Genomic DNA, 25,640 nt, shown 5'->3' with positions numbered 1-25,640 from the left:
CAGGCCCGGCCTCGCCGCCGCCCGCACCGCCTCGGGGCACCTCATGGCTCTCGGCGCCGCTCCCTGCAGAAGCAAGAGCCCAGCCCCGAGCCGTGCCGAGCACCGGCCCGTCCTTCCTGGGCGGGCTCCGCGGGGCCGAAGGGCAGCCCAGTACCCCCCACCCGGCCGGCCCGCCCGCCGCCAACCTCTCGCGGGGAGGTCCCGGGGCCAGGTGAGCCGCAGCGCGCCTGCGCCGCGCCGCCAGGTCGGCCGCAGCCTCCATCCGGGTACTGGGCGGCCCGGCCGGGAGGGCGGGGGGGGGTTTCATTGTGCGTGCAGCTGCCGCGCTCAGTCGCTCTAAAATGGCCGCCGCCGCCTCGGCTCCCGCGGCCGCGCGGGCTCCTGCGGCCCCCGCCGCCCCGACGGCCGCGGCGCTGCCTCACACCGAGAGCAAGAAGATCACCGACCTGCGCGTCATCGACCTCAAATCGGAACTGAAACGGCGCAACCTGGACATCACCGGGGTGAAGACCGTGCTCATCTCCCGGCTCAAGCAGGTGAGAGGCCGGCACAGGCCGCGGGGGCCGGCCCTGCCCGACCGGCCCACTGAGGGGCCCGGCCCGCTGCCGCCGACCGCCAGGCTCCGGGGGCGGGGCCCCCGCGACACCGCCGGCTGCCTCCGGTGCGGGGGGCGGGACCTCTCTGTGCAGCCGCCGGTGCTGGGGTGAGGGTCCGCGGGGACCAGGCAGCCCTGGCTGGCCGGCACAACCCTCTCGGGCGCCGAGCTGGAGGGGCGGCCGGCCTGGGCCGCGCTCGGTGTCTGGGCCGGCGGAGCCCGGTGTTGCAGTTGGCGGTGTCCGTGCTGGCGGAGCCCTGGCCGGCAGAGCTCGCCCCGCGGCCTTGCGGCCCGTCCGCCGCCCCGGGCGCTGGAGCTCGTCGGGCGGCCCGCGAGGGAGCCCCGGGGCCGGGTGTTGCCGTGGGGTTTCTGTGCTTCCCTCCGTCCTGTTTTTGCACTGCCCTTAATGTCATCACGGATGTCGTAGTTGCCTTCTGGTGTTGTGTTTCAAAGAGAAATGTGCTGATCCTTGATAAGCTGTCCTGTGAAAATGTCATTTTAACAGATTAAACTCTTGCCATTATCGTTAGCGTTCGTTACCTCCTCTCCAGCTTTAAGTGAAAAGTTTAACCCGAAGTATTTTATAAAATACTTTTGAGGCAGAAAAAAACAATAATTTGGCTCAGTGACTTCTTCTGAAGTCAAGTTGTTTAGCTTCCCACTGAAATCCATTTAAAAATTCATTTTTTCTCCCATTTAGGCTATTGAAGAGGAAGGAGGTGATCCAGATAATATTGAAATAACTGTTTCAGCTGACACACCCACCAAGAAACCAGCTAAAGGCAAAGGTTAAGATCTATCAATATACATTGCATTCTTAAGCCATTTTTGTTGTATATATCACCTTAAAGAAAGAGTGTGGAACTGTGACGTGGTTCGGATACAGTTGTGACTTTCCTGTTTGTGACTTCTGTAATGTAAGATGTTTTGCTTTGCTCATCTGTTTTCAGTCACTGTGTATGGGCAATGTATAGAGATGCTGGATATATACATGGAAAATGAGTGGGTTAAGAGATGTGTTATGAGGCTGTACTGCCTGCAGATCCTGGACACTTGTGCTGTGTGTGCTGAGGCTGTGTAGATGATCTGTGAGATTTTTGGAATATGCTGTGTTAACAGAGATCCTGATGTTCAGGAGTGTTACAGGGGCAAAGCAAGTATAGGAGCTGCTGGGCAGATCTGGTGCTGGGCAGGGATATCTCTCTAGCATCCAAGAGTATTTGTGCAACAGCAGAGGGAGAACTGAGAGGTTCTTTTGCTGTGAGAAAGTGCTGGACCTAGACTAGTGCTGAGTAGACTGTAATATGTGGTAGGGGGACCACCACCTGAAGAGGACTGTGTTGTGTGGGTTTATTTGCATACCTTTTGCTGAAGACAGGATTTACAAATATGAACTTTGTGAATGGACTCTGAATGTTCACCGTGAAATGTCTAATTAGGAGGCTTTTGGTTTTCTGTTGTGAAAAATAACTACCTAGATTCTAAACAAATCTGTTTGGCAGTGAATATGGTAGGCCTGTTTTCTTTTGCATAAGTATTTAAATATTGTTTTGTGAATTTGGATTCCAAGGGATTTTTTTTAGTTTTGTTTTCTGTTCTGGGAGCATCCATAGTCAAGTAATACTGGGAAAGTAAATGTCTGTTCTATGCACAGCATTCTTCATTGAACATACGTGCTAAGAATCTTCATATGTGTGCTTTAGATACCTGTTCTGGAAATGATCCATCCTCTACCACTGTCACTTGTCTTAGGCTGAATTTTGTGGTGGAAGCGATTATTAGTGCTTTTCTCTGGTGCTCTGAATGGGGAATTTAATAATAAAGTCTGTCTGCTTAGAAACTTTGAATGAGTTATCTGTACTTTTGACATCCTATAAAAGTGAAAGGAAGTAAACTTTCACGATGTGATTTCATTTTCTTCTGTGACATTTCTTCGTTCCCTACTCTGCAAAGGTAACTAATGCTGAAGAAAGCTACATGGAAGCTGAATAAGGAAATGCTTCTCCAATTTTTCATGTAGAAACTGAAATGATTACTTGTTCTGCTGTGATGAACACATTTCTTATCTGCCACTTTTCATCCTCCTGTTCTCCAAATTAATATGATGTGCATAATGTTCTTGAACTGGCGTCTTGTTTCATTATTTTATTTTGCTTCTGCAAAGGCAGTTAGTGTACTAGTGGTGCTGCTGCCTGAGGCAGGGCTGCCCTAGCTGTTCCCTGCCACCTCTTCTGTGGATAGAACATGTATGTTCTTGGTAAACCTCAAAGTAAAATACAAGCTTCATGAAGTTCTTATCTGCTCGCTTTGCAAGCTCAGGAGTTTTTCCTCATTACTTTTTGAATTACAAGTCTTATGAGCAAATTTTGTGCCAACAGTATGAGAGGTTTGTGCTGTATTAATCTTCAAGTGTGGAACAAGAAAAACTCACTAATTCGTATAGGGAAAATGTTTTTTTGGTCTTACTGGTTTACTTCCAACTGTAAGAAAGAGTGTATTCTTTTTAACTATGTCTTGTATGTACCTGCTGATTCTGGTATTGTTTCCCTCTCTGGTGCTTTCTGCTGAAATATATTACTAATAACCAGAAAATATCCTTCAAAGCTTGAAAATCTAGCACTTAAAAAATCCATTCCTAATGAATCCCTAGGAAACTTTCAAAGGCATGTGGAAGATGCACACCTGCCACTTCGTGCTGGTTTTGTCAGGATTGAGTTAATTTTCCTCATAATAGTTAGAATCTTTTCTTTTTAGTAGCTTAGCACAGTCCTTTTTGGGAGGGATAACACACTGAACTTCCCATGGCTTTGCCTGGGACTGAGTTAATTTTTTCTTTCTAGTAGATGGGCTGTGTTTTGGAGTTGATATGAAAAAAATGTCATAACTCAGTGATGTTTTGGCTGTTCTTGAGGTGACCAAGGACTTTTTTGGTTTTCCAGCTGCAGGTGCAGATAGGAGCTGGGAGGGAGCACAACAGGACAGCACCTAGATTGACACCTAGGCTGGTCAGTGAGCTGTTCCCGGCCGTTAGTCTCATGCTTCATAGATCACGGGAGCCACCTTTTACGGCCCTCTTCTGGGAGGGGCTGTTCAGCACGATCATGTTTGAATGTGAACAGCTGTCTGGGTCTTCTTTGCTCCAGGATCAGCTGCATGGGACTGGTGTCCCACATCTTTGCTTGGTAGTGGGCTAGATATTGGTCACTAGCTGGTCAGCAATTGCATTGTGCATCACTTATTTTGTATATATATATTGTTGTTATTATAATTATTTTCTCTTCCTTTGGTGTCCTATTAAACTGTTCCTATCTCAGCCCACAAGTTCTTCCCTTCCCTTTTGAATCTCTCCCCCATACTAGTTGGTGGAGGGAGAGAGCAGCTGCATGGTCCTAGTTGCCAGCTGGGCTTAAACCTTTACACAACTGAGTAGGACTGAGTTTTTGTTTAAAATTTACTATCTTGATCCTCCTTGTGCTGGTACACGCTCTTCACCATGAGTGGTGTTGCCTCCTTCACTGATTTTGCCAGCAGATTGCTGTGGGCCTTTTGCTAATGCTTGTTTCCCCTCAGCCCTACAACCTCAGACTAATAGTAATGGGTCTTTAATTATTTTGCTGCTGTTCAGTGGGAAAATTAACAGCACTACTAGTCCTACAGTATTTTTTCTCCCCATGCTGCTATTGCTGTACAAAGGAAGGTGGGGATATTAGATATTCATTGGAGTTATGAAGAAAGTACAGCCTCAGAAAAGACCAGAGAATGGGAATAATGGATAAACCTCCTCACAGCAGCCAGGGGGAGGTGAATGGGAAGAAGGAAGGAGGTTTCTCTTCCAAAAAAATAAAAAAACTTTGTCAGATGGCTATCAGCTTTAGATCTGAATGTGTTTTGTAGCCAGTTTTACTGCAACTCCTAAGGTCTGTGGAAAAAGTGAGATGTCTAATTCCCTAAGACTGTCAGAAAAAAACTTGATCTGGATTGTTGGCGTAGGCTGAATTATAGGGGAAAGTGTGTGTGAGTGGTATCTTTGTTTTCCTTCTCATTACTTTTTTGTGTGTATGTTGACAAAAATGGAGAATAGGAATGAGGTTAAGGGTGAAACTAGTTTCATAGAACTGGGTTTTGTAGCGGCCTGATAAATCGATTTATCAACTGAGTACAGTACATACTGCAGATTTTTACTGGACTGTGACAAGCTTTTGACGATGATACAAAGGCAACTTGCTATGAATTACGGAATAAATGCTGTGAGTGTAAGAATAAGGCCTTGACTAAACTGGTTTGAACCTAGACCTTCTTTCTCTATTAAAACAAACAGTATCTTGCTAATGGCCTATACCAAGTTCTGCAGCATAAGATACTGTATGAAAAAGGAGTCATATTTAAAATAGGGCATTTACTGACTTGCCCAAAATTGAGATAATACAGGGGAAGCTGTGTGGATTTTCATTGGAAAAGTGCATAATAGGAGTATTTTGCATCAAGATTTAAAGAATACTTGCAGACGGGTTCTGTAATTCAACAAAAATCCTTGGTCAATCCTGTATGCGAAGTTAGTCAAAATCTGACACTTTTTTCCAGAAGCTAGTTTATTTAAATATATTTGGGGTAAAGAAGAACTGAAGAACAGTTAATCGGAAGAGCCATACATGTGAGAGAACAGTTGGTTTTGCCAACTGAAGTTTGAAAACTCAAAGGTGGAACAAATACTAAATGCTCCATCTTTCTTTGCCTCAGATGTGCCTCCCCACCCTGGAGTTTAGTGGCTATGGGCAAGTTTTTCTTTTTCCAAAAACTGTGATCTTTGTACAAAAAGCTGTTATTTTCCAACCTGAACATTCTGCTGTTTATTCTGATATCTAGAGGAAGTTACCTTATTGCTAGCGTGGAGTATTTTTCAAATGTTTCTGATGGGAACATTCATTTGAAGTACCTGCAATCAAAAATATTGTAGCATATTAGCACATCATAACTTGGTGATTAAAGTTACTTTTCTGCCAAGTTTTGGAATCAGTGTGGATGAAAACCAGCTTTTAGACTAATCGATTTTAACCTCAGAGCGTTAATATAAGCGACGATGTTTATTTGCTGCTCTTCAAGTTTCTAAGTCCAGTTAGGCACATATTACTTTGTGTCTTAAATATCCCTCTAGATTCTGCTAGACTCTTGCTACTGCAAAGCTTGTAAATGAGATGAAAACTACACCTGCATGACGTTAAACGAACATTTTAAACATGTTCTAAGTCTTCTGCTCGCTTCTCAGAAGAGTATTTGTTCTTTATGTAAATAGCCCGTTGCAATTTTATGGTGCGTAGCAATTGCCATTCCCAGAAAAGGGATTGAGCATGACTTATAAAGGAGTGCCATCATTCCGAGGTAAATTAGTATTTGTGTTGTCAGGCACCCAGATTTGTGGTGAGTGCTGCTTACTCCACTGACAGTTTCAGTAGCCACTGCATGGATAAGCCTGTACGTACATTTTATCATGTATTGACAATTTGTATGACTTGAGACCTACTATGCTTGTTGTCTGCAGAAGGTCCAGCTGTTCTGACTGTAATTGTTAACATACCTTTTCCTGCCAGTTATTTTCCTCAAAGTGCTACTGGTCTTGAGTAAGTTCACAGAAACGGTTTCTGAGAGGTGTTTGTTGCAATCTGACTTTAACTATGTGAAATTATGAGCCAAGTATGCCTTTGTGGATGAGAATCAGTGTGGAAAAGTGTTGGATTTTTGTGGACACTGGCTTTTTGGCAAGTTACCGTACCAACATCTGAAAACTGTTTCAGAACCTTGAAGTGTCGCTTTTGCGCAATGTAACTCTAACCAGATCCAAGTAAACCCAAATCACAGAACTGAGAGGGAAAGCAAACTCCTGACCACTTTCTGGCTCAAAGCTGAAAAGTGAACGTCATTTTTCGGGTCTCCTTATGCCATGGAATACCTCTGTACTCAGAGTAAATGGCCCTTACTACAAAGACAGACAGACTAAAAAAATGCTAACGAACACATGTATTTCTGTCTGGCTTGATCTAACAGCAAACGAGTGATATGGACAGCTTCATTATTGGAAGGTATATCTTCCTTTTGATGTGGACATGTCAATAAAATATAGTTCCCTAGCTGCCCTTGCAGAATGGTGGGCCTGACTTGAGGGAACTTTGTCACTTTTTTTTTTTTGCTATTCCCTGTAAAGTCTGGGCTCTACTTCACCTGCCAGATTGCCTCAGCCAAGATGAGTGAATTTAAACAGCTTTCATGACAGTACACCCTAGGTAGTTGCTAAATATGTCTAGCATCTGGGTGTCTGCCTGTCTCTGTATGCTTAGCTGAATATGGGATGCAGGAAAACCTTGGACTTCCAGGTTTAACAAACCGAACAGATAAAATAGGAGAGTGATAAAACAGAAAACAGTTGAGTGTGTGTAGAAGTCCTTGCTGTCTCACTGTTTTACTTATATTGAAGATGTGTGTGGCTGTAGATTCTATCACAGAATACTAAAATAGTAATACAAAATTTGGATTAGTCTTGCTTTCAGGCATCAGTGGTGATACATATCAAAACCTGTCCTTTCCAGTGCAAGTGCGCTCCTCTTTCTGAGGAAGGCAGCTTCCCAAACTACACCTGTGCTGCTGGCTCTTTGTACCAATATCTCACAAATCTGTTGCATTACAAATATAAACCAGTGATGTTTTGTTTGTTTTAAATGAAGTAAAATCAGTGGCTAGATCTCTTTATGCATTTGGATCTGAATGTTTAGATCTCATGTTTCACAGTGGTAGAAATAACTTCTGTCATGTGTCTTTTGCTGGAGTCTAGTGAGTGCTGTCAGAGTGCTGTCTTTCAGTGAAACAAGTAAAATCAATTGGACTCTAAAACCAAGACAGTGGTGTCTGTTCTTGCCCTGTAGTTGAGCAGTTTCCAGCTTTGAAATGCAATTTAAGAACTGTGTATGTAAGACCATTGCTGACAAAAATTGACTATTCCAGGTAGCAGAAATGTCTGTAATGTATCAGATTTTGGCTTATGTTTTTCTTTTCTATTTCTTTTGAGTATCTATAGAATTGAGGTAGCCATTCAGTAGAGGATGAAGGAATGAGGGAGGATGTGATATCAAAAAGTAAGGCATTAAGTGCTGACAATGACTGCCATCCCATTTGCATCTTGAGTTGACACTGAGTTTCAGTAGAAGACAGTGAAGCTTCTTCCTAACAGAAGTGCTTTTGTATGTTGAGCTGCTGAAAACCATCACATAGGATAGTGTGTGATAGAAGGAATCAAAGAGACAGAATGCTCTACAAAGGGTGTGTTTGCATGGGGATGTTTATATCTAGTGTTCTTTGGTCTTGTTTTTGCAAAAGATTAAGGAAATGCATAGAGTTCCAAAGGGAACTGTGTCTAGTCGTGATCACCACAGAGCCATCCTCATTGGAGAAAAGTGGGCATGTGCTAGAAGAATGGAATTTTTCAGTGGTATATGCCATTACTAAATAAAAGAATACGAAGAAAACCCAAGTGCTTCACCTTACTCAATTCTTTGGCTGGTCATTCCCTCTAGTGATGAGAAGCACTGAAAAAAGTGGCTTGGAGAAGCTGTGCAATGCTGTGTTTGTGGTTATTCAGAAACACAGCTAGATAGAACCCTGAGCAATCTGATGATACTTGGGACTTAGCTCTGCTTTCGAGCAGGAGGTTGGGTGGACTCTATGACCTTTAGAGATCCCTTTTAACCAAAATTGCTCAGTGATGCTAATTTTCCTGTAGAGTAAGCCCTTTCCAAAGTCTTAAATCATAAAGTCAAGTTAACTCCAGTAATTCTAGAAATATACTCCTGAATGTTCACCTGAAGTCCATTATCACTCAAAGTAGAAGGATTTGTATTAATATCACTAACTGGGATGTAACTGCTTGTTTATACAACAGCATTGATTGCTCAGCTGACATATTTTCTCCTCACCTTAAAAATACTCAGTTTTGGGAGGGATATATTACAGTAAACAGTTCAGAAAAACTAGAGCATATAGAGAATAATAAACTAAGACCCGAGGTATAATCAGTATTGAAAGAAAGTCTGCTCTACATAACAGCTCCAGTCATTAGCATATTCTGTCATTTCAGGTAAAAAGCCAGAAGCTGATGAACTGACTGGTGATGCTTCAGTTGAAGACGATTCCTTTGTCAAGGTAATAAAAGTATGTAAATTTTTTACCCAGTTTATATTTAAGTTCAATGTTTAGCTTGATTTACCAAAAAAAAACCCAACAAAGCCTACTTCCGTTTTCTTTGCACTAATCTATGTGGAAATTTGGAGCATCACAGCTGTGATGCCTAGGGGTGTGAAGGTGTGGGGTTTTTTTAAATGCTGTGAATGGATGTGATGCAGTATTTTGCAGAAGCAATGATTCTGGAAGTGGATTTTTCAGAATATAGCTAATACCCTTAGTTATGCCAAGTGTCTCTTGTTCATACCAAAAGGAAAGTGAATTGGAAACTCAAGATGCAAGTGATCAAGATGGAAATGATGAGTTAAAGGACTTTAAAGAATCTGTTGAAGATGAGAACTTGAATTCTAAAGAACTACCATCTGCAGAAAAGAAAAGATACCACGACCTGGAGCCAGCAGAGACTACAGAAGAAGCAGAGAAGGATTTGGAAAGCCAGGTACCAGCAAAATGCATTTTTTTTTCTTGCTGTGTCTCTTACTAGACAGTCAGAACTAGTTTTTCAGTTTGTCTTGCTTTCTTATCTCCAAAAGATAATTTGGTACTTTCTTCTTTCTGTTCTCCTTGACTTGTGTTTGAATAGTCCTGAAACAAACATGGCATTGATTGGTAAAATTCTACCACAGTCCATCCAGAGTTCCCAAGTGCTCTTCCCTGGTGCTGCTAGTGACATACATAATCTGAATAGTGAACTGAAAGATGCAAGTCATGAGAACTGCTCGTTGATGTTCACCTTATTGAGCATGTATCCAGTTAACTAAGATGTTTTCTGAGTTAACTGAATCTCTTGACTATGAATTTTTAAGTGTCTTACAAATAGTTTGCTGAGTAAGTCTCTTTTATGTTCTTATAGGAAAATGAAGGCCAAGATGTAGAAGATTACACTTTTCCAACTGTACATGTAAGTTCTGAATCAGTTCTGTTAACCTGATTTTCATGTCTATTCGGTTGGAAAAGATCACTTTAGACTGGCTTTGTGTTCAAGAATGCATCTTAGAGTCAGATGATGTAATACAGTACAGGTAAACAGTGTGGGAAGCTTTCATTCATATTTTTTTATAATGCTGATAAATGTGATTACCAAATAAGGTGTCTTATTTAAATGCAAATTCCTGTCTACAATTTGGGAGTATTCAGTGCATAGATTTAGCAAGGTATGTTTTTCAAACTCTATTAAAACACTTCAGAGAGCCATGCCAAATGCTAACATAGTATATACAGCCTGTACTGGGGTTTAGAACTGCTGTTTTAATACAGAAATTTGCCTTTGGGGGGATGTAGGTTGTTTGGGTAAATGTTGGTTATTTTGGGGTTTGTTGTTTGGTGTTTTTGTTGTTGTTGTTAATGCTTATATCTGTGACATCTAAGTTCAGAATTTCATTCTGAGTTACATGGAATTCATGTCTGAAAAAGGCCATATCATACAGCATGTTTTGCTTGGTGAGGTTAATGATAAACAAGTAAATACTTATTAAAATCATAGTTTCATTTTCAAGTACTTAGGGGAGGAAGTCTACCTACTTTCTGACTTCTAAGTTTTTAAAGCTAATAATGGATTGCTTGCATTTCATTGAAAGTAGTAATCAGCAGCATGATATCCATTCTCAAAGCTTTAGCAAGACACGAGGACGGTTTAGAAATGTCCTGTTAAGTTAAGGGGGGAAGAAAAGAGCTGCGTGTTCCATCCAATAGCAAACCACAAGTGTTACAGATAGATATGAGTGAAGTTTTGTGCAAATTTTACAGGCTGCCCAGGGGAGTTGTGGAGTCTCCTTCTCTGGAGACATTCAAGACCCACCTGGACATGTTCCTGTGCGACCTCACCTAGGCGTTCCTGCTCCAGCAGGGGGATTGGACTAGATGATCTTTTGAGGTCCCTTCCAATCCCAAACATACTGTGATACTGTGAAATTTTCAGTGATTTGACAACAGAGATGCACAGGCTTTGTCAGTTTTCAGTTCATTAATTTGCATTCATATGATAGAAATTCTGTGGAAAGTATGAACTGTTCTGCCTGAAATTTTAAAGTAGGAGATATTTAGTATTGACTTTCTTTTCTTGCAGAATGGAGAAGACGAAGAAAACGAGAAAGGTATGTTTAAAGTTTAATGGAGTTCAGAGGTCTTTAGTCTGCTAGAGCAGGGAACTTTCTCTTGTAATATTCAATCTCTTTACTAATATTAGGCTTGTCTCCAGTACTAAGTATCAGTTGTCTCTTTATTAAGCTCAGCACCTGGAATCATTGCAGTCAGTGAGTTTATCTCACTCATAAGAGTTATTTTACTCTTAAGAGTTTATTACAGTATTTATCAGTTACTGTGGTAGGTGTATAATATAGTTGTAATACTATGATTCTTAATGAAAAAAAACATAGTATTCAAGGACTCTGATTTTTATATACGGTAAGTCATGATGCAAAAGCTTCCAACTTGCACTGCAGTAACTGATGTTTAATTGAGCAAAATCATACACCCTTACACTGGACCTGAACACCCCAAAAATGTATGGACCATCATATGCTTGGCTTACTGTCACTTAGGAGTACCAGTTGTATATAGGATGGTAAAACAAGTGTTTGGAAACCTTTGGAGTGGCTACCTTTTTTTTTAAAGCTGTGCTCATTAGCGAAACTATAGAAGGAATGCAATGTATTTGGGCAAACAGACTTCCTGGAGAGAAGTCTTAAGGATTCTGTGTATGGTGGACTAGAAAGGACATGGAACACCATCACTTCACACTAGATGGAATAAACACATTACTGAAGTTACAGGATAAAATTACAGACTCCGTGTTTACGAGGAACCCTATGGCTGGAATGTCTCATCTGCACAAATCCAAGAACACGGCTGGAGATGCCAACGGTTGGAGATGTGGGACTGAGATGGAAAATCTGTCCAGTGGATGTGGATGAAGACTGAGAACCCTTTGTCTACGAACTCTGGATTAAAGCTCACTCGTCCATTTTCTGCAGCACCCTTGTACAGCTAACTTGACTGCCAAACAACTGCTTAGAAAGGAAAAGCAAAAGGGAACACGAGCACGGAAGACTGACTGAAATTCTCCAAGACTGTAATTCTTTTGGATTTGGGAAGACTAGAAGTCCTAGAACCAGGAAGATTCAAAGACGGATTCAGTCAAACTGTGAGCTTCCAATGCAACTCTTTTCTTCTGGAACGCTAAATCCTAAACTGGAAAAATGGTTACTTCTTGTGAAGAACGGGTATCTCCAGGATGGAACCATATTCTCCCTCCTAATGTTTGGTACTTGTCTCTAGAAAATGTGTTTTGCCGTGAAGAATAAGTGATCCTGGGTAAAGGATTTATATTTGTGTTAATACACTTTGTGTTTTTTTCTAACCTTCCATGGGTGCTAATAACTGGCTTTGTATTTTCTAGGTCCTATTCTAGCTTATGCATTTGAAATTGTTTAAACTTCTTGTTTTGCCGTATTTATTCCTGTTAAATCCTCTTAGATAAAGCAGGTTCTGGTGATGGTACACAAGAAGTATCTAAACGTCTTCCTTCAGAAGAAAGCCTAGCTGAGGCTGATCACACGGCTCACGAAGAGATGGAAGCTAACACCTCTGTGAAAGAAGCTGAGGATGATAACATATCGGTTACAATCCAGGCTGAAGATGCCATCACTCTGGATTTTGATGGTGATGACCTCCTAGAAACAGGTAAAAATGTGAAAATTACAGATTCTGAAGCAAGTAAGCCAAAGGATGGGCAGGATACCATTTCACAGAGCCTGGAGAAGGAAAGCAAGGACTATGAGATGACTGAGAACCATAAAGATGGTAAGAAGGAAGACTGCGTGAAGGGTGATCCCGTCAAGAAGGAAGCCAGAGAAGGTTCAAAGAAAGCAGAATCTGGAGACAAAGAAAAGGATACTTTGAAGAAAGGTCCCTCGTCTACTGGGGCCTCTGGTCAAGCAAAGAGGTTTGTTTTTCTATGTCAGTTCTTTACGATACCGAGTACCAGCATTCAATAAGATCACTCTACATTAAGGGGGTTGCAGCAAGAATCTTATAATTAGTATCCTATGCTCCTGCCTATAGATTTTTTTTGACCGCCATAAGTTACTTTTTAAAATTCAAGATCTTCGTATAGACACTATGTCCTACTGATTGCATTGTCGAATTGTCAGCATTTATTTATTTTTTTCAATTTGACGATTTTTTTAAATGTCCTTGTGATGATGGTTATGAACAGCTATCAGTTCTAAGAACACAAAATGAAGTCAAGTCCCCGTCCTGAAATCTGGAGAAGATTGCCATATATCCACTGAATAGAGTTGTCAGAGAATCTAGATCTTCAGGCATCTTGGGGAAAATCAGTGCAAGAATCCATAAGGGAATCATTTGTTCCGATATACAGTCTAGCCCTTTTTTATTTTTATTTTTTGAAATGTTAACTTGTCTATTAGTATTAGTAGTATAAAATGCAATACTTACCAAATTCTGTATTTTCAATTTTCTTCTGATTTTTAATTTGCTTCTTTAGCTCTACTAAGGAATCTAAAGAAAGCAAGACAACATCAAAGGATGAGAAAGGTAACTATTACAATTTAGGGTAGTATTTTTGATAAGTTGCTTGCCACACTAAAATGGCAGATGTAATTGAAATCATCCATCTGTAGTGAATTGTGCTAGAGGCACAGTAGTCATTAGCTGTATGTATATGTCTATGTACTTTTTCTCCTTATGCCAGGTTCCTTGTAAGATCAAAACTACTTATTCTAAAGACTCAAAGGAAATATATTCTCCTATTTCAAAACACTTTTGGGAGCAAATTCTACTTTTTCCTAAGTCTTTATTTTGATGTGAAGGTGTAATTTTCAGATATGCCTGCTGGAACTTACAATGGTTTGAGTTGATGTGATACACAGAACAAGCAGAAAATAATTGCAAGTACTTAAGCATAACACAAATGAAATTTTTTTGTCCTAATTCTAGGTCATTTTTTAATAAAGTAAATTCTTAACCAAATATAAGAACTGAGATGCCAGCTGGCAAAATTGTGCTTGTGGCTGTTTAGTGCATTAAAGTTGGACCTATTTGTCTGCCTTGGAGTTCCTGTCTGTTACCATAAAACCCTGTATTATGATTACAAATTCACAGAGTGGAGCTTAAGAGCACCTTAATGTCACCAGTTATACTGATGCTTCATAGCTCAACAAATGCATTTGTATAAGCTCATGTGTCTCCTTATTTTACCTGCTAGCTCTCTGCCAAAAAGCTTTGTTGCAAGAGTCTCTTGACTGTCACTAATGAATGAATGGAACTTGACCTGATAAATTGATTTCTGAGGAGAAATTTTAGTGACAGACATAATTCAGTCTTCTGTAGACGCATGTCTGTTCATGATGGTTATATGCTTACAAGGAAATTAAATGAAGATGCAGCAGATCTGCTCTCATGTAGCATATATGATAACTGTAACAGTAACTGTCAAAAGCCTGTCTTAAAATACGTAGCCAAAGCCAGCAGAGTGGCTCTTTAATGATACTCTAAGTCTATCATGGCTATCAAGATATCTAGGATTATCGAGATAGCCCTAGTTTGACAACTGAGCTTTGTTGCCTTTTGCTCTTAGTTCATTTTGATGCATTGAAGAAGGAAAACTACTTTTTTTCCTCAAGGTGATTACCTTTCAAAACTGCATACTGCCAGATTCTCCACCTCTTCAGCTGGAGATCCAGTTCTGGTCTATGACTGGCTATGTTTTAACATACTCAAAAGCTATTCATGCATTTAGCAGCAAACAACAACAAGCTGAACTAAATAATATAAGGCTAAAAGATGTGGGGAATAAGATCACATTAATCTCTTGAGTTCTTAGTTATTGCAAAAAGAGATAATATATGGAAGTGGTGGTGTGGTGGTCTTAAAGGCATGTAATGTTTTTCCAGCTTTTCTTTAGTATTTTCCTTGGCATGTGGGAACGAATTTTGGTGGGTTGCATCTAGTTCTACATCCAGCAGCATTTTTAAAAAGCTGCTCTGGATGGAGGGCAGATGCTTCAAGGAGTTGTGGAAATGAACCACATTATTCTGGAGGCTAGGATTAACCAAGTCTCCTCTATTTACCTTTTTGCCATCTCTTCGGTAAGGTGAGTAGTGTAAAGACGTACTGATGAAGAACAAATGTGGGGTGCTAAAAATATTTTCTCGAATGGAAGTTACTGATAAGAACCAGAAGTTGAAGCTTAATGTACATACCTGAATGAGGGGTAAAGCATGCCTTTAACAAAGAATTGTATGATTTTTCTAGTTCTGTCGTTCGGGTGTGAGTTAGCCAAGCTGTTGGTCTCAATACATGGCTAAACGAATGAAATCTTATGGCCTATATTTTTTTTATATAGAAGGCTTTTCAAGAAAGGTAACCGGATAAACAGTTACTTAAAGGTAACAGGCTAAGTTTCTCTTTTCAGCAACAGTTTAGTTCAATATTCACTGTATGTGTGTCTCCTTAATTGTTCGGCTGTTCTGTAAAACTTGTTTCAGGAAGTGCAAGCAGTGTTAGTGGTAGCAGTGGAAGTTCAACTAGGAACCTGTGGGTTAGCGGCCTGTCTTCCAACACAAAAGCTGCCGACTTGAAAAATCTCTTTGGCAAATACGGAAAGGTATTTCCTGGGGTGTGATACCATGTGTTGTGTCTGTCTCTTTCTTCTCCTCTATTGAATTACAGAGATTTGATTTGACACTTGATTTAAATAAAAGTCTGAGATGTAATGTCTAACCACTGTAATCTAAAAAAACCCAGTACTTCCAGCATCTAATCTAAGAGTGCATGCTTACAGGAAGGGCCATATGTTAATTTTATAAGAAATTTTTCTTCCTCTTGAGGTAAGATAGATGCAAAAGAAATATCACAAATATGACTGGTTAGGGCTGGCTTTAATTTTTTTTTTTTTAATTAAATAACAATGGCTGTGTTCTTCTGCAGCAATTGTGTTTAACCATGAGTGTGAGATAATGTGTTAACTAGTAAAATTATATTATAAGCTGCTTTGGGAGACTGTTTTTAAAATGTTTTCTGAGGGCTTCTGAATTTGAAAAGTTACAGTTATTGTCTGGTTTTTTAGGGACTTGACTGGCTACAGTGGTTAGAGAAATTCTAGTGAGGAGCAGGAACGCGAAGCTTCCTTCTCAGGAAGCAAGTGTCAAAGAGCTGGTTGCTAAAATTGCTTTGTTGACACATTTCCTAGATGCCTTTGAAGAACTGGCTCTCTCATAAGTAGTATTATGTATTAACTATGTACCTTCCTGCCATTAATGCACAGCTGCTGACTTTTTTGTGGAGCTTCATCTATCAGACAAATGGTCAAATTCAGATCAGTGGTGGTTTTGTGAATGAATTTTGACAGTAACTGTCAAAAGAAGCATTTAGATAATGTGCATGAGGTTGTGTCTGGTCAAAACAGGACGTGAGCATTAATATGCCTTGATGTGAAAGTTGGGATAAAGTTCTCAAAGCTGCAACCTCCTGTGCAATGATACGCTTTTCAAAACTTGGAGTGTCAGTTCTTTTAGTGGGGTGGTGGTGTTTGGTTTGGTGTTTATATACTAAGGTAGAAGTATTATTGGAATACTTTTGCTTCCTGACTAGAAATGGCTCTCTCAAAACCTACATTTTATCTGTTTATGTAGGTGCTTGGTGCAAAGGTGGTCACTAATGCGCGAAGCCCCGGGGCCAAGTGTTACGGCATAGTAACAATGTCTTCTAGCACAGAAGTGGCTAGATGTATTGCACACCTTCATCGAACAGAGCTGCACGGCCAGCAAATTTCTGTTGAGAAAGTAGGTTTAATGAGATGAAAACTTTTACCAAAATAGGCCATCTTATGCAAGAATCTATATTAACCTATTTGCTTCTGGAAACAACTATAGGTGAAAGGCGATCCCTCCAAAAAGGAGTTTAAGAAGGAAAGTGATGAGAAATCTAGTTCGAGTAGAAGCACGGGAGATAAGAAGACTGCATCGAGTGATAAAGCCAGCAAGTAAGAAATTTTGCTTGTCTTCTGAAGTTGTGAAAACCCTTTAAGGTGAAATTTCCTCATTGCATTTGTGTGTTTCTTTCCTAACAAGAACTCCATCAACCAAAAAAGAAGAAAAAAAATCTGAGAAATCTGAAAAAAAAGAAAGTAAAGAAGCCAAGAAAACAGAAGGTAAAGATGAGAAGAGTGATAATGGAGCAAGTGGCCCTAATCAAGAATCCACTAAAAAAACTGAAGAAAAGAAAAGAATAAGTATGCAATAGAGCCGTGTTTCCTCCTGTTGAATCTGTGTGTCTGACTTGTTTTGGGAGCATGTTCTTGCTCTTATTGGAAAACAGACAATTGAACACCTGTTCTTTTTTAGACTCCAGTAACATACATGTAATTACTTCAGAGCCAGTGTTAAAGTTTCCATATTTTATATCAGTGCTTAATTACAGACGTGCTGGTATGCTCCTACCAGTTCAATCTAGATATAGAAATTTAGCCAAGGAAAATCTGTAATAGGCAGATAGGGATGTGTGTGGTTTTTAAACCTTTTTTCTTTCTTCTTTTCCCCCTCCCCTTTCTTCACCCCCGTTACTAGGTGGTAGAAGCCCAGGTCAAATTGTAATTTTAGACCAAACAAAAGGAGACCAAGGCCACACGAGGACAGTCAGAAGAGGAAGGTTTGATAAAGTACGTATCTGTAGATTTGATGCAATCCTTATCTGGTTTAATACTACCTTACAGTTGATATTTTAATTGAAGAGTCAATAAACTCTTGCAGACTGTTAAGCTTAGAAGTTTTGTATGCTTTGGGATAGCTAAGTAGTTAATGATATTTAAATGTAGCATCCAGAAATCTCCCTAAAGGAATGAGACTTCTGAAATAACTATTGTAATCTCTATCTATAGCCACAGATATTGAGGAACAAAGAGCGTATTATTCAAGATAAAATGAAATTCAGGGAATACAGGAGTAGAAAGGATATCTTGCCTTTTGAAAAGATGAAGGAACAGAGAATGCGAGAACACATGGTTCGATTGGAAAGAATACGACGAGCTGTTGAACTCCGAAGGTAGTAATTCAGCTTTTTGCTAAAGGCTATTTCATGCATTAATTGATCAGATACTATATTTAGAAATCTAATTAGAATGCATTCTGTCAAACATTTACTCAGATGTTAAAGTCTGGGCTTCTACCTAACAGTATCTTTATGTGAATTAATGGACTAGTTTAGTGTTTTAATAGCCATATATGTACACACGTAGCTTAGTGTTTGTTATGGGGAGGATGTATCTCATAGGTGTTACGGCATGCCAGTTTTCCTTTTGAAAGGTGAGAAGTTGAGTAGGAGATGTGGCCAAAAGTAGTGTTCAGGGTTTTTTTGTTTGGTTAGTTTTAAACAAAGAACTGTTGTATATCTTCTAAATGACAGATCAAGCATAATACAATTTTGTCTCTTTAAATAAAAGGACTAAATGCTACACTGTTCTATTCTGCTCTTTTCATACGACCAAAAGTTTACAAAGGATTGTTAAGTGACTTGTGATGTTAGCTGGATTTCCCTAAACAAAAGAATTCCCAGGAAGCATAAAGCTTAAGGGAAAAATGCCTTCCTTGCTTCTTTTAAACTGTACTAGAGGAGGTGGGAAGAAGAAATCCAAGTGAAGCTGCTGCCAGGTGTACCGAACCTGTGCAGGTCAGGCCGGCCATGTCATTCTGTCTTCTTTTTGAACAGAAAACAAGAAGTAATTTTTTTGTTAGCTTGAAGAGGGCAAGAGCTAAAATAGCAAGTACTTTTAAGATCCAAATCATATTCTTTGCTAAGCTGTTGTTACTGTCTACTAGATGACAACAAAGAAATATGATGTATATACGTTATATCCATAAAGAACTATGATTCTTGATATAACTTTTCCTAGTATCTGTTGTCTACTTAAATGGTTCTGTAGAATATATTAAAACCAGTTTGGCTACTTGGGGCTAAAAGGAGTAGACTTCTGATACCAAGACTTCTGTCAAGACCTTGCTCTCATAGTTTTTTTTTAATATCTGTGCCTAGGGTGATGTTAGTTTTGGATGAGAACCTTTTTCTGATGAGTTTCTGCTACCTTTTTTCTTTAGGCGAAGAGAAATTGCTGAGAGGGAGCGTCGTGAGAGAGAACGCATACGGATAATGCACGAGCGAGAAGAATACTTGCAGAGAGAAAGGGAACGGTTAGAAATTGAAAGGCAAAAACTAGAGAGGGAAAGGATGGAACGGGAGCGTTTGGAAAGAGAGCGTGTTCGTATTGAACAGGTGTGTATATTTACATTGTGAGCAATAGTGCAGTATCGTTTTGGAGTATAACCCAGTTTGCACTTGCTGTGAATTTTTATCCTTCCGCCCAGACCATGAAAGAACCAACCAAACATTACATTACATTAATCTACATGCACAACAACAGTAATCTTTATCTTGAGTGCTTGACTTGGGAATAGTTTGATGGCAAATTCTTTCTGCTGGTTTATGTTGTGGCTATACGTGTCTGTCTCTCAAACTGAAGTACAGCAGATCATATTGCCCATGCTAGTCTTCCATAATTTTACTAGATTTTTCCTAGAGAATATCACTGCAAACTTAATGAGATGTTTTTCTGGGCAACAAGTACGATAGCAATACAAGAAATTGCCTGGAGATATTTCTGTCTAACAGCCAATAGCTTCTCCAGATCTGTTCTCTACAATTTTAGAGAAGTATTTCTTATGCTCTTTAATCTTAGATGCTTATCCAAGGATGAATTCTATCAGATGGCCTTTAATAGAAACTATCAAGTATTAGTTCTGTATATTTGCTAACAGTTTTATAAGTATCTCCAATAAAAAGCTGGTTTATTTGTTGTGTTTATTCACCCTTCCTTTTATTGCAGGAACGTCGAAAAGAAGCAGAGCGTATTGCTCGTGAGAGGGAGGAACTTCGTCGACAACAGCAGCAGCTTCGTTATGAACAGGAAAAGAGGAATTCTTTGAAACGTCCACGTGATGTAGATCACAGGTAATCTAATTCTCAAACCATTGTCTTACAGCATTCAGCGAAAATAAAGAGCTACTAGTCTTGCGTCAGACTTGAAAATGCTTTTGTACCTGAAAGAAGCATTCACAAAAGAACTGGATTTCTGCTATTTGTTTGATTTTTGACATCAGTTTATGCCAAGCATGAAACATACCTTATCTGTAGAAGAGAATTTTGAAATAAGAAGCATCTCATTAATTAATTCTTGTTGTACGAAAGAGCATAACGCAATTCAGTGCATTTGCTGAGAAAAGACGGTCTTTTGCCTTAATGGTTGAAATTTCCATCTTTGACTTCACAAAGAATTCACGTTTCTAGTAAATGGACGGTTCAGGAGGTCAATGTGATGGCTTCTGATTTTTACTGAAGCTGATGACATCTATCATTTGCTGTTTGAGCCACATGAATTGAACTGGCTTTGATTTTTATTTGATTATAAGACTAAGACAGAGACCTTAGACATAAAATCAACATATCGGTGGTATGATGGAAGGTAAATGGAAGTCGTCAGGGTAGATACAGTAGCAGAACATCAGTATTTCTTCACCAGATTAATAGAAACAGCTTCATTTTTCAAGGCTATTGATTATGCGGTTTAGTTACTCACATTCTTATCGTAGACACTCTTTACGTGAATATTTCTAGTGAGCAAGGCTGTGACATTTCCTACATTATTGTTTCCCAAGAAGGCTGTTCTGGTTTGTGGGTGTTTTGGTGGGTTTTTTTTTTTGTTGTTTGTTTGATTGGTTTGGTGTTTGTTTGGTCTTGGTTTTGTTTTTCTAAAAGGCTTTTTATTTTCCTAGAAGGCCTTTTTCAAGACAAAATTTTGCTACAGTTATATTTTTGTCAGGGTTTTATTTTTTCAGTTTTTTAAACTGCCAAACATGATAAACTATTGCTTGGATTTTATTACATATTTCATTGATATTTCATCTCCTTAATTTGCACTTCAGAGGGGTGTTTTGTTTTCTTAAATTATTTTCTTGACTACTCTGTAAAGAGTCTACCTGTGTAGGTGGCTTCCCAAAGGTCAAATGAGTGCCTTTAAAACAGATGGCTGACTCTTAACAGTTTTCTGCAGATTAGACCTTGATTTGGATACATGTAACTGATGAGGGTTCGTTTGTTTTGCTTAAAGGAGAGATGACCCTTACTGGAATGAGAATAAGAAGATGGCTCTTGATACAGATGCACGTTTTAGTCATGGTTCAGATTACAGTCGCCAGCAGAACAGGTTTAATGATTTTGATCACAGAGAACGGGGGCGATATCCAGATGGTTCTTCTGTTCCATCATCTTCTTTTGATAGGTAAGTGGAGATGATATGGTAGGTATTTGCCTGCCAACATCTCTGTACTAATCACTCTTAACTAATCAAAATTTAAGCGGTGCTAAAGGCTTTTTGCAGTTCTGACGCAATAGAATTGCAGCAGTGTTCTGAAACTTCTTCTGTCTTCAGGCCTGGCAGTTTATGAAATGGAATCTAGTCCACTTTTCTCTAAGGACTTTAAATTAGCTGCCTGGTGATCTCTTTTGGGTGATGTTTTGAAATAATTTTTGCAACTATTCCTATTTCTCATCTAGTCATAAGTGGGTTCCAATGGATTAGATATATCCAACTTGGTAACTTAGCAAGGCTAAAGCAACTGATTTAGTGAGTTATGAGTGTTACTTGCATGAGTCACATTCATCAGGGTTTGTGCAACTGTGCAGTAAATGCTGGTTACATATGCAACTTCATGTTTCCATTAAACATCTCCAATAACCATTAAGGCTACGTAGTTGTAGGTGCTGGACTTCTAGTTTATTGCAGCATAAAAGCAGAATGATCTTTTCTAGCTGACTTGAGAAATCTAGTATTTCCTATGCTTGATAATAGGCAAAAGGGAGGCCCACAATTGCTTACATTATACTGACCAAAATGCAAACAGATCAATAGATAAGGAAATGTTAAACTGGCTGTAAGAACTTGAGTTCAAAATTACAATTGCAGAAATCAATATAATTTGGGGTGGGAAGGATCTTTGAGATATATACCCCATATATAGTAATAAACATGTAACATAAAGATGAATAATAGTTTTGTATACTCAGCATGTGCTTAAATGGGCAAACGAGAGAGAAGGAAATGATGTTTTCCTACTTTACCAACTTAGGCGAGAACGTTTTGTAAACCAAGGTGAAGCAAAAAAGGCTCGCCCAACAGGACGAAGAGAAGAGCCAGGGTTTGAGAGGTACCCCAAGAACTTCAGCGAGTCCAGAAGAAATGAACCACCACAACCAAGAAGTGAACTTCGAGATACAGACAGACGAGAAGTGCGAGGAGACAGAGACGAGAGAAGAACAGTGATCATTCATGACAGACCTGAAATACCACATGGTCGACATCCACGAGAGACTGGTTCAAATCCACCCAGGCAAACGAATTGGAAGAGCGAGGGAAGCATAAGCGCGGACAAACGGGATGGCAGGTAAATTTGCTGGCTAACCAACAAACCGGTGAAGGTGATGATTCTTGTAGGATTTACCCGTAGCAGCAGTTCCTCAAGAACTGATGTGTAAAGGGAAACAGATTGCCTCCTCAAGAATGGCACAGTCACTTTCCAAAAGCATTACCAAACAATTGTCTGTAGGTTGTCACATATGCTAAACCTCATCTGTAAACTTGATGCTGACTCCCAGCAGTCTGTTCTTAATCGTGTGTAGCAATATAGAGTAAGGAGGCTTTTGTGCAAGAATGCAGATGTAAACAAATAACATTTAAGTTTTAATTATTTAGAGAGAAACGTAGATGTAAAATAATGTTTCTAAGAAGCTGACTGCAAGTTGCTAGAAAAACAAAAAGGAATCTTTGAAGTCTACATGTGCTATGATTTGGTATTAATTCTATTATACTGAAACCAAAATTTTGATCAAAGCCATTTTTACAGAGGGGAGAGGCCAGATCGATCGGGAAGAGAAGTGTCTGGGCACGTGAGAGGTGCGCCCCCCGGCAGCCGCAGCGGTGCTTCTGGCTATGGAAGCAGGGAAGGAGAACGAGGCGTGATGGGAGAAAGAGGTGGAGGACAAGTGAGTCATCTCTTTGTGTTTGTGTGCATGAGCGAGAGACTGGAAAATGCAACATCACACTGGAAAAATGACCACATGGCATCACATAACTCACTAGCAAGCATTCTGGCTACTTTCAAATTACTTTATTTTAAAGGTTCTTTTTTGTTGAGTTTTTTAGTAAGCCAAGAAATTCCAGAAAATATACACGATTCTTCTTAGATGTAGCGTCTTTCAAGTAGATCAGAACAATAGCTGAATGAGTTGCTGATTTGGCTATTAAAATTTGTTGTCATCTGATGTTTTCAGGGTCTTAATCTTACACTTCCTGCTACTTTTAGTGCCATTGGTCATTTTAGTCTGTAATGTGCTGAGAAAAATCTTCTGTAAGCCTTGTCTTTGAAGTCTCCAGACTAAGTGCTCCATGCTACCAGATCCTGAACCATGGAAAAAAGTTTCTGTGGCTATATGGAACATGCTTGTCAGTGACCATGTGAGATGAGGGCAGACCTGGGAATGAAGTATGAGTTCATGGAACTTCACTCTCTGCATGCCCCCAGTCATTATTGCAAATTAGTTCATTTTTGTTACCTAGAGTTACTTTGAATAGGACTCTTGTAAGCATGGGTTAGCTGCCAATGGCCTGAAATCTTAAAAGATGCTTGACTTTTGTATATTATATAAACAAGCTGTAAGCTTAACTCTCTTGAAAAGCTCATTTCCTGTTGATAATTAAATATGCCTTTCATTCTGAAAATGACTGTTGCTTTATTACCAGCACTATAATGAGGACAGACATGTAGTTGAACGCCACAGTCGTGAAACTGGACCAAGAAAAGAATGGCATGGACCTAGTTCTCAAGGAAGCGGGTATCACGACACAAGGAGAATGGGAGACGGCCGTGGAGGTGGCATGATGTCTCCACACACAAGGTACAAAAACTGCTCCTTCCTCTCCGTTCCCTACTGAGCTGCCCAAGCTGTGGTTGTTTAGGAAGTGCAATAGCCTCGGTGCGAGCAGCGTGACTCTCTGTTGAAGGGTTGCTGCTGCACAACATGCAAAAAACAGCTTTCCAGGCCAGCACACAACTCCACAGTTGTCACGTTGCTCATGGCAGTGTTGTTCAGCTGCACAGAAGTGAGGCACTTCTTGCAAAGTCTCTTTTGTGCATGGTTTCAAGTCTGGTTTGAGACTTAGAGTTTAACAGTTAAGTGATTTGAGAAGTAACAATGCTCTTACCTGTACACCAAGAGTTTAGATACTTATTGTAACTTAACACTTTTTTAAAACCTTTGTTTCCAGTAACTCTTCACCAATTAATAGAGTTGTACAGATCACAGGCAATTCCATGCAGAGGGGAAGTGGCTCAGGATTTAAGCCATTTGAAGGTGGACCTCCACGAAGATTCTAAGATCTACAGCTGCTTGGTTTCAAGATAACTTATTGAAATCTCTTGTAAACTTTCTCTGATTAAAAACAGGAAATCTTGTCTGGAAGTCCTGGTTAAATTTTTTTAATTTAACATGATTACTTTCCTCTCAATTTTGGAGGCATTTTAATAGTTACGTTGTAATTTTGGATAGTTTTTGTGTATCTTTGATAAGCATTTTCCCTGAGGCACTAGAGCTGTGTAAAAATACCAAATTGGAACCAAAATATTTGTTAATTCTGTATAAAAGAATAGGTTGCGGCTGTGTGCTAGTAGTTTGATTTACCAACATTAGCTCTGTGGTGTCATGCTTTAAAGTTAGCTACTTATCACAACATACACAACTATAACCTCCATTTGGAAGGTTGTCCAGACTCTTATCTCTGCTTTCTAATTTGTAGAGAAATAAGATTGTTCTTTCATTAACTGGGTATTATGTAACCTATTTTTGCAGAAGGTACTGTTACATTGAGTGCATTTATGTGTATTCTTGGAAATGTATTCTTTTGAAATAAACCTTCATATTCTGTATAGCTTCTAGTAAGTCTTTGAAACAGTCCTTGGGGAAGGAAGACATAATGAAACAGACATGTTGGCAAATCTAAACAAGTGCCCTTAACTTCCAACGACAACTTCTTTCGTTGTCTCCTTCACTGTTATGGAGAAACACCTGATAGCACAAGATGATTAGTACCAACAACTATAGGAACATTCATGGGAGGCCTAAAGAAATAATTACATGGTTCACTCCTTATATCTAGCAAAGCTCTGGCAGAACTTTCAGCTTATTTTAAAGCAGAGAACCACAAATGAACTTTGCTTGTAGTGGCTGGGGAATCCTATAGCCGCAGTCTTGCTCAGGTACCCCCTGCTGTTCACTGATGTGGTCTCAAGCAAAAGGGATGTCTTTCTAAACCTTTTGGTTTAGCCTATGCTAAATCTCTCTTGACCAGGCTAGATCAGACTTGTCAGTCCAAGACTCGTAAGTATATACTTACAATGCTGTTTCAGCCACTCAAAAAAAAACCCCAACTTGTTAAGTAGTATTTGAATAAGAGCTGGAAGTTTTTACTGGTCCAGATTGTCTTTTAAATTATTTAAGTTGCCAATTTTAAGGCAAGAGCCAGTAAGAACACACTGATGTTGCCCACCTGCAGTGGGCCAGAGGGATGAAGTAGCAGAAAACAACAAACTAAATTGTTTCTCAGCAAGTAGCCTTCCCAGAAAGATGGGAGGAGAGACAAACCTGGTACGACAGCATTTTCTCTAATTAATACTTTGTGAATATTCACTACTGACAAATA

At 39.8% G+C, this 25,640-nt stretch overlaps 1 protein-coding gene across 3 annotated transcripts; it reads left to right on the top strand.

Annotated features, from left to right (window-relative positions):
• The first annotated feature begins 206 nt into the window (after positions 1-206).
• SLTM (SAFB like transcription modulator) lies at positions 207-24,863 on the top strand. Of its 3 annotated transcripts, none has more exons than XM_080351472.1 (21): positions 207-536; positions 1,296-1,383; positions 8,715-8,779; positions 9,072-9,257; positions 9,672-9,719; positions 10,884-10,911; positions 12,293-12,761; positions 13,326-13,375; positions 15,328-15,446; positions 16,474-16,623; positions 16,714-16,823; positions 16,912-16,991; positions 17,407-17,498; positions 17,718-17,881; positions 18,931-19,105; positions 19,716-19,840; positions 20,997-21,167; positions 22,015-22,329; positions 22,777-22,927; positions 23,685-23,839; positions 24,210-24,863. In XM_080351472.1, the coding sequence occupies exons 1-21, from the start codon at positions 342-344 to the stop codon at positions 24,316-24,318; spliced, it is 3,045 nt and encodes a 1,014-aa protein (XP_080207598.1). In that variant the 5' UTR covers positions 207-341; the 3' UTR covers positions 24,319-24,863. The 3 variants fall into 3 exon arrangements, with proteins under 3 accessions (XP_080207598.1, XP_080207597.1, XP_080207596.1); XM_080351471.1 differs by having other exon boundaries at positions 16,912-17,072; positions 22,789-22,927; XM_080351470.1 differs by having other exon boundaries at positions 16,912-17,072.
• Positions 24,864-25,640: the final 777 nt, after the last annotated feature.

Source organism: Nesoenas mayeri (assembly GCF_963082525.1).
Source record: "Nesoenas mayeri genome assembly, chromosome: 11".
NCBI lineage: Eukaryota > Metazoa > Chordata > Aves > Columbiformes > Columbidae > Nesoenas > Nesoenas mayeri.
Note: the sequence above shows the minus strand (reverse complement) of the source record. Positions and strands in the feature narration are given on the sequence as shown.

Excerpts from the sequence above, each read along its gene's own strand:
- SLTM (XM_080351470.1), top strand. The coding sequence starts at position 342 with ATGGCCGCCGCCGCCTCGGCTCCCGCGGCCGCGCGGGCTCCTGCGGCC. Across the intron at positions 13,376-15,327 it reads AACATCAAAGGATGAGAAAG|GAAGTGCAAGCAGTGTTAGT; the intron begins GTAACTATTACA and ends AACTTGTTTCAG. Across the intron at positions 22,330-22,776 it reads GCGGACAAACGGGATGGCAG|CCATTTTTACAGAGGGGAGA; the intron begins GTAAATTTGCTG and ends TTTTGATCAAAG.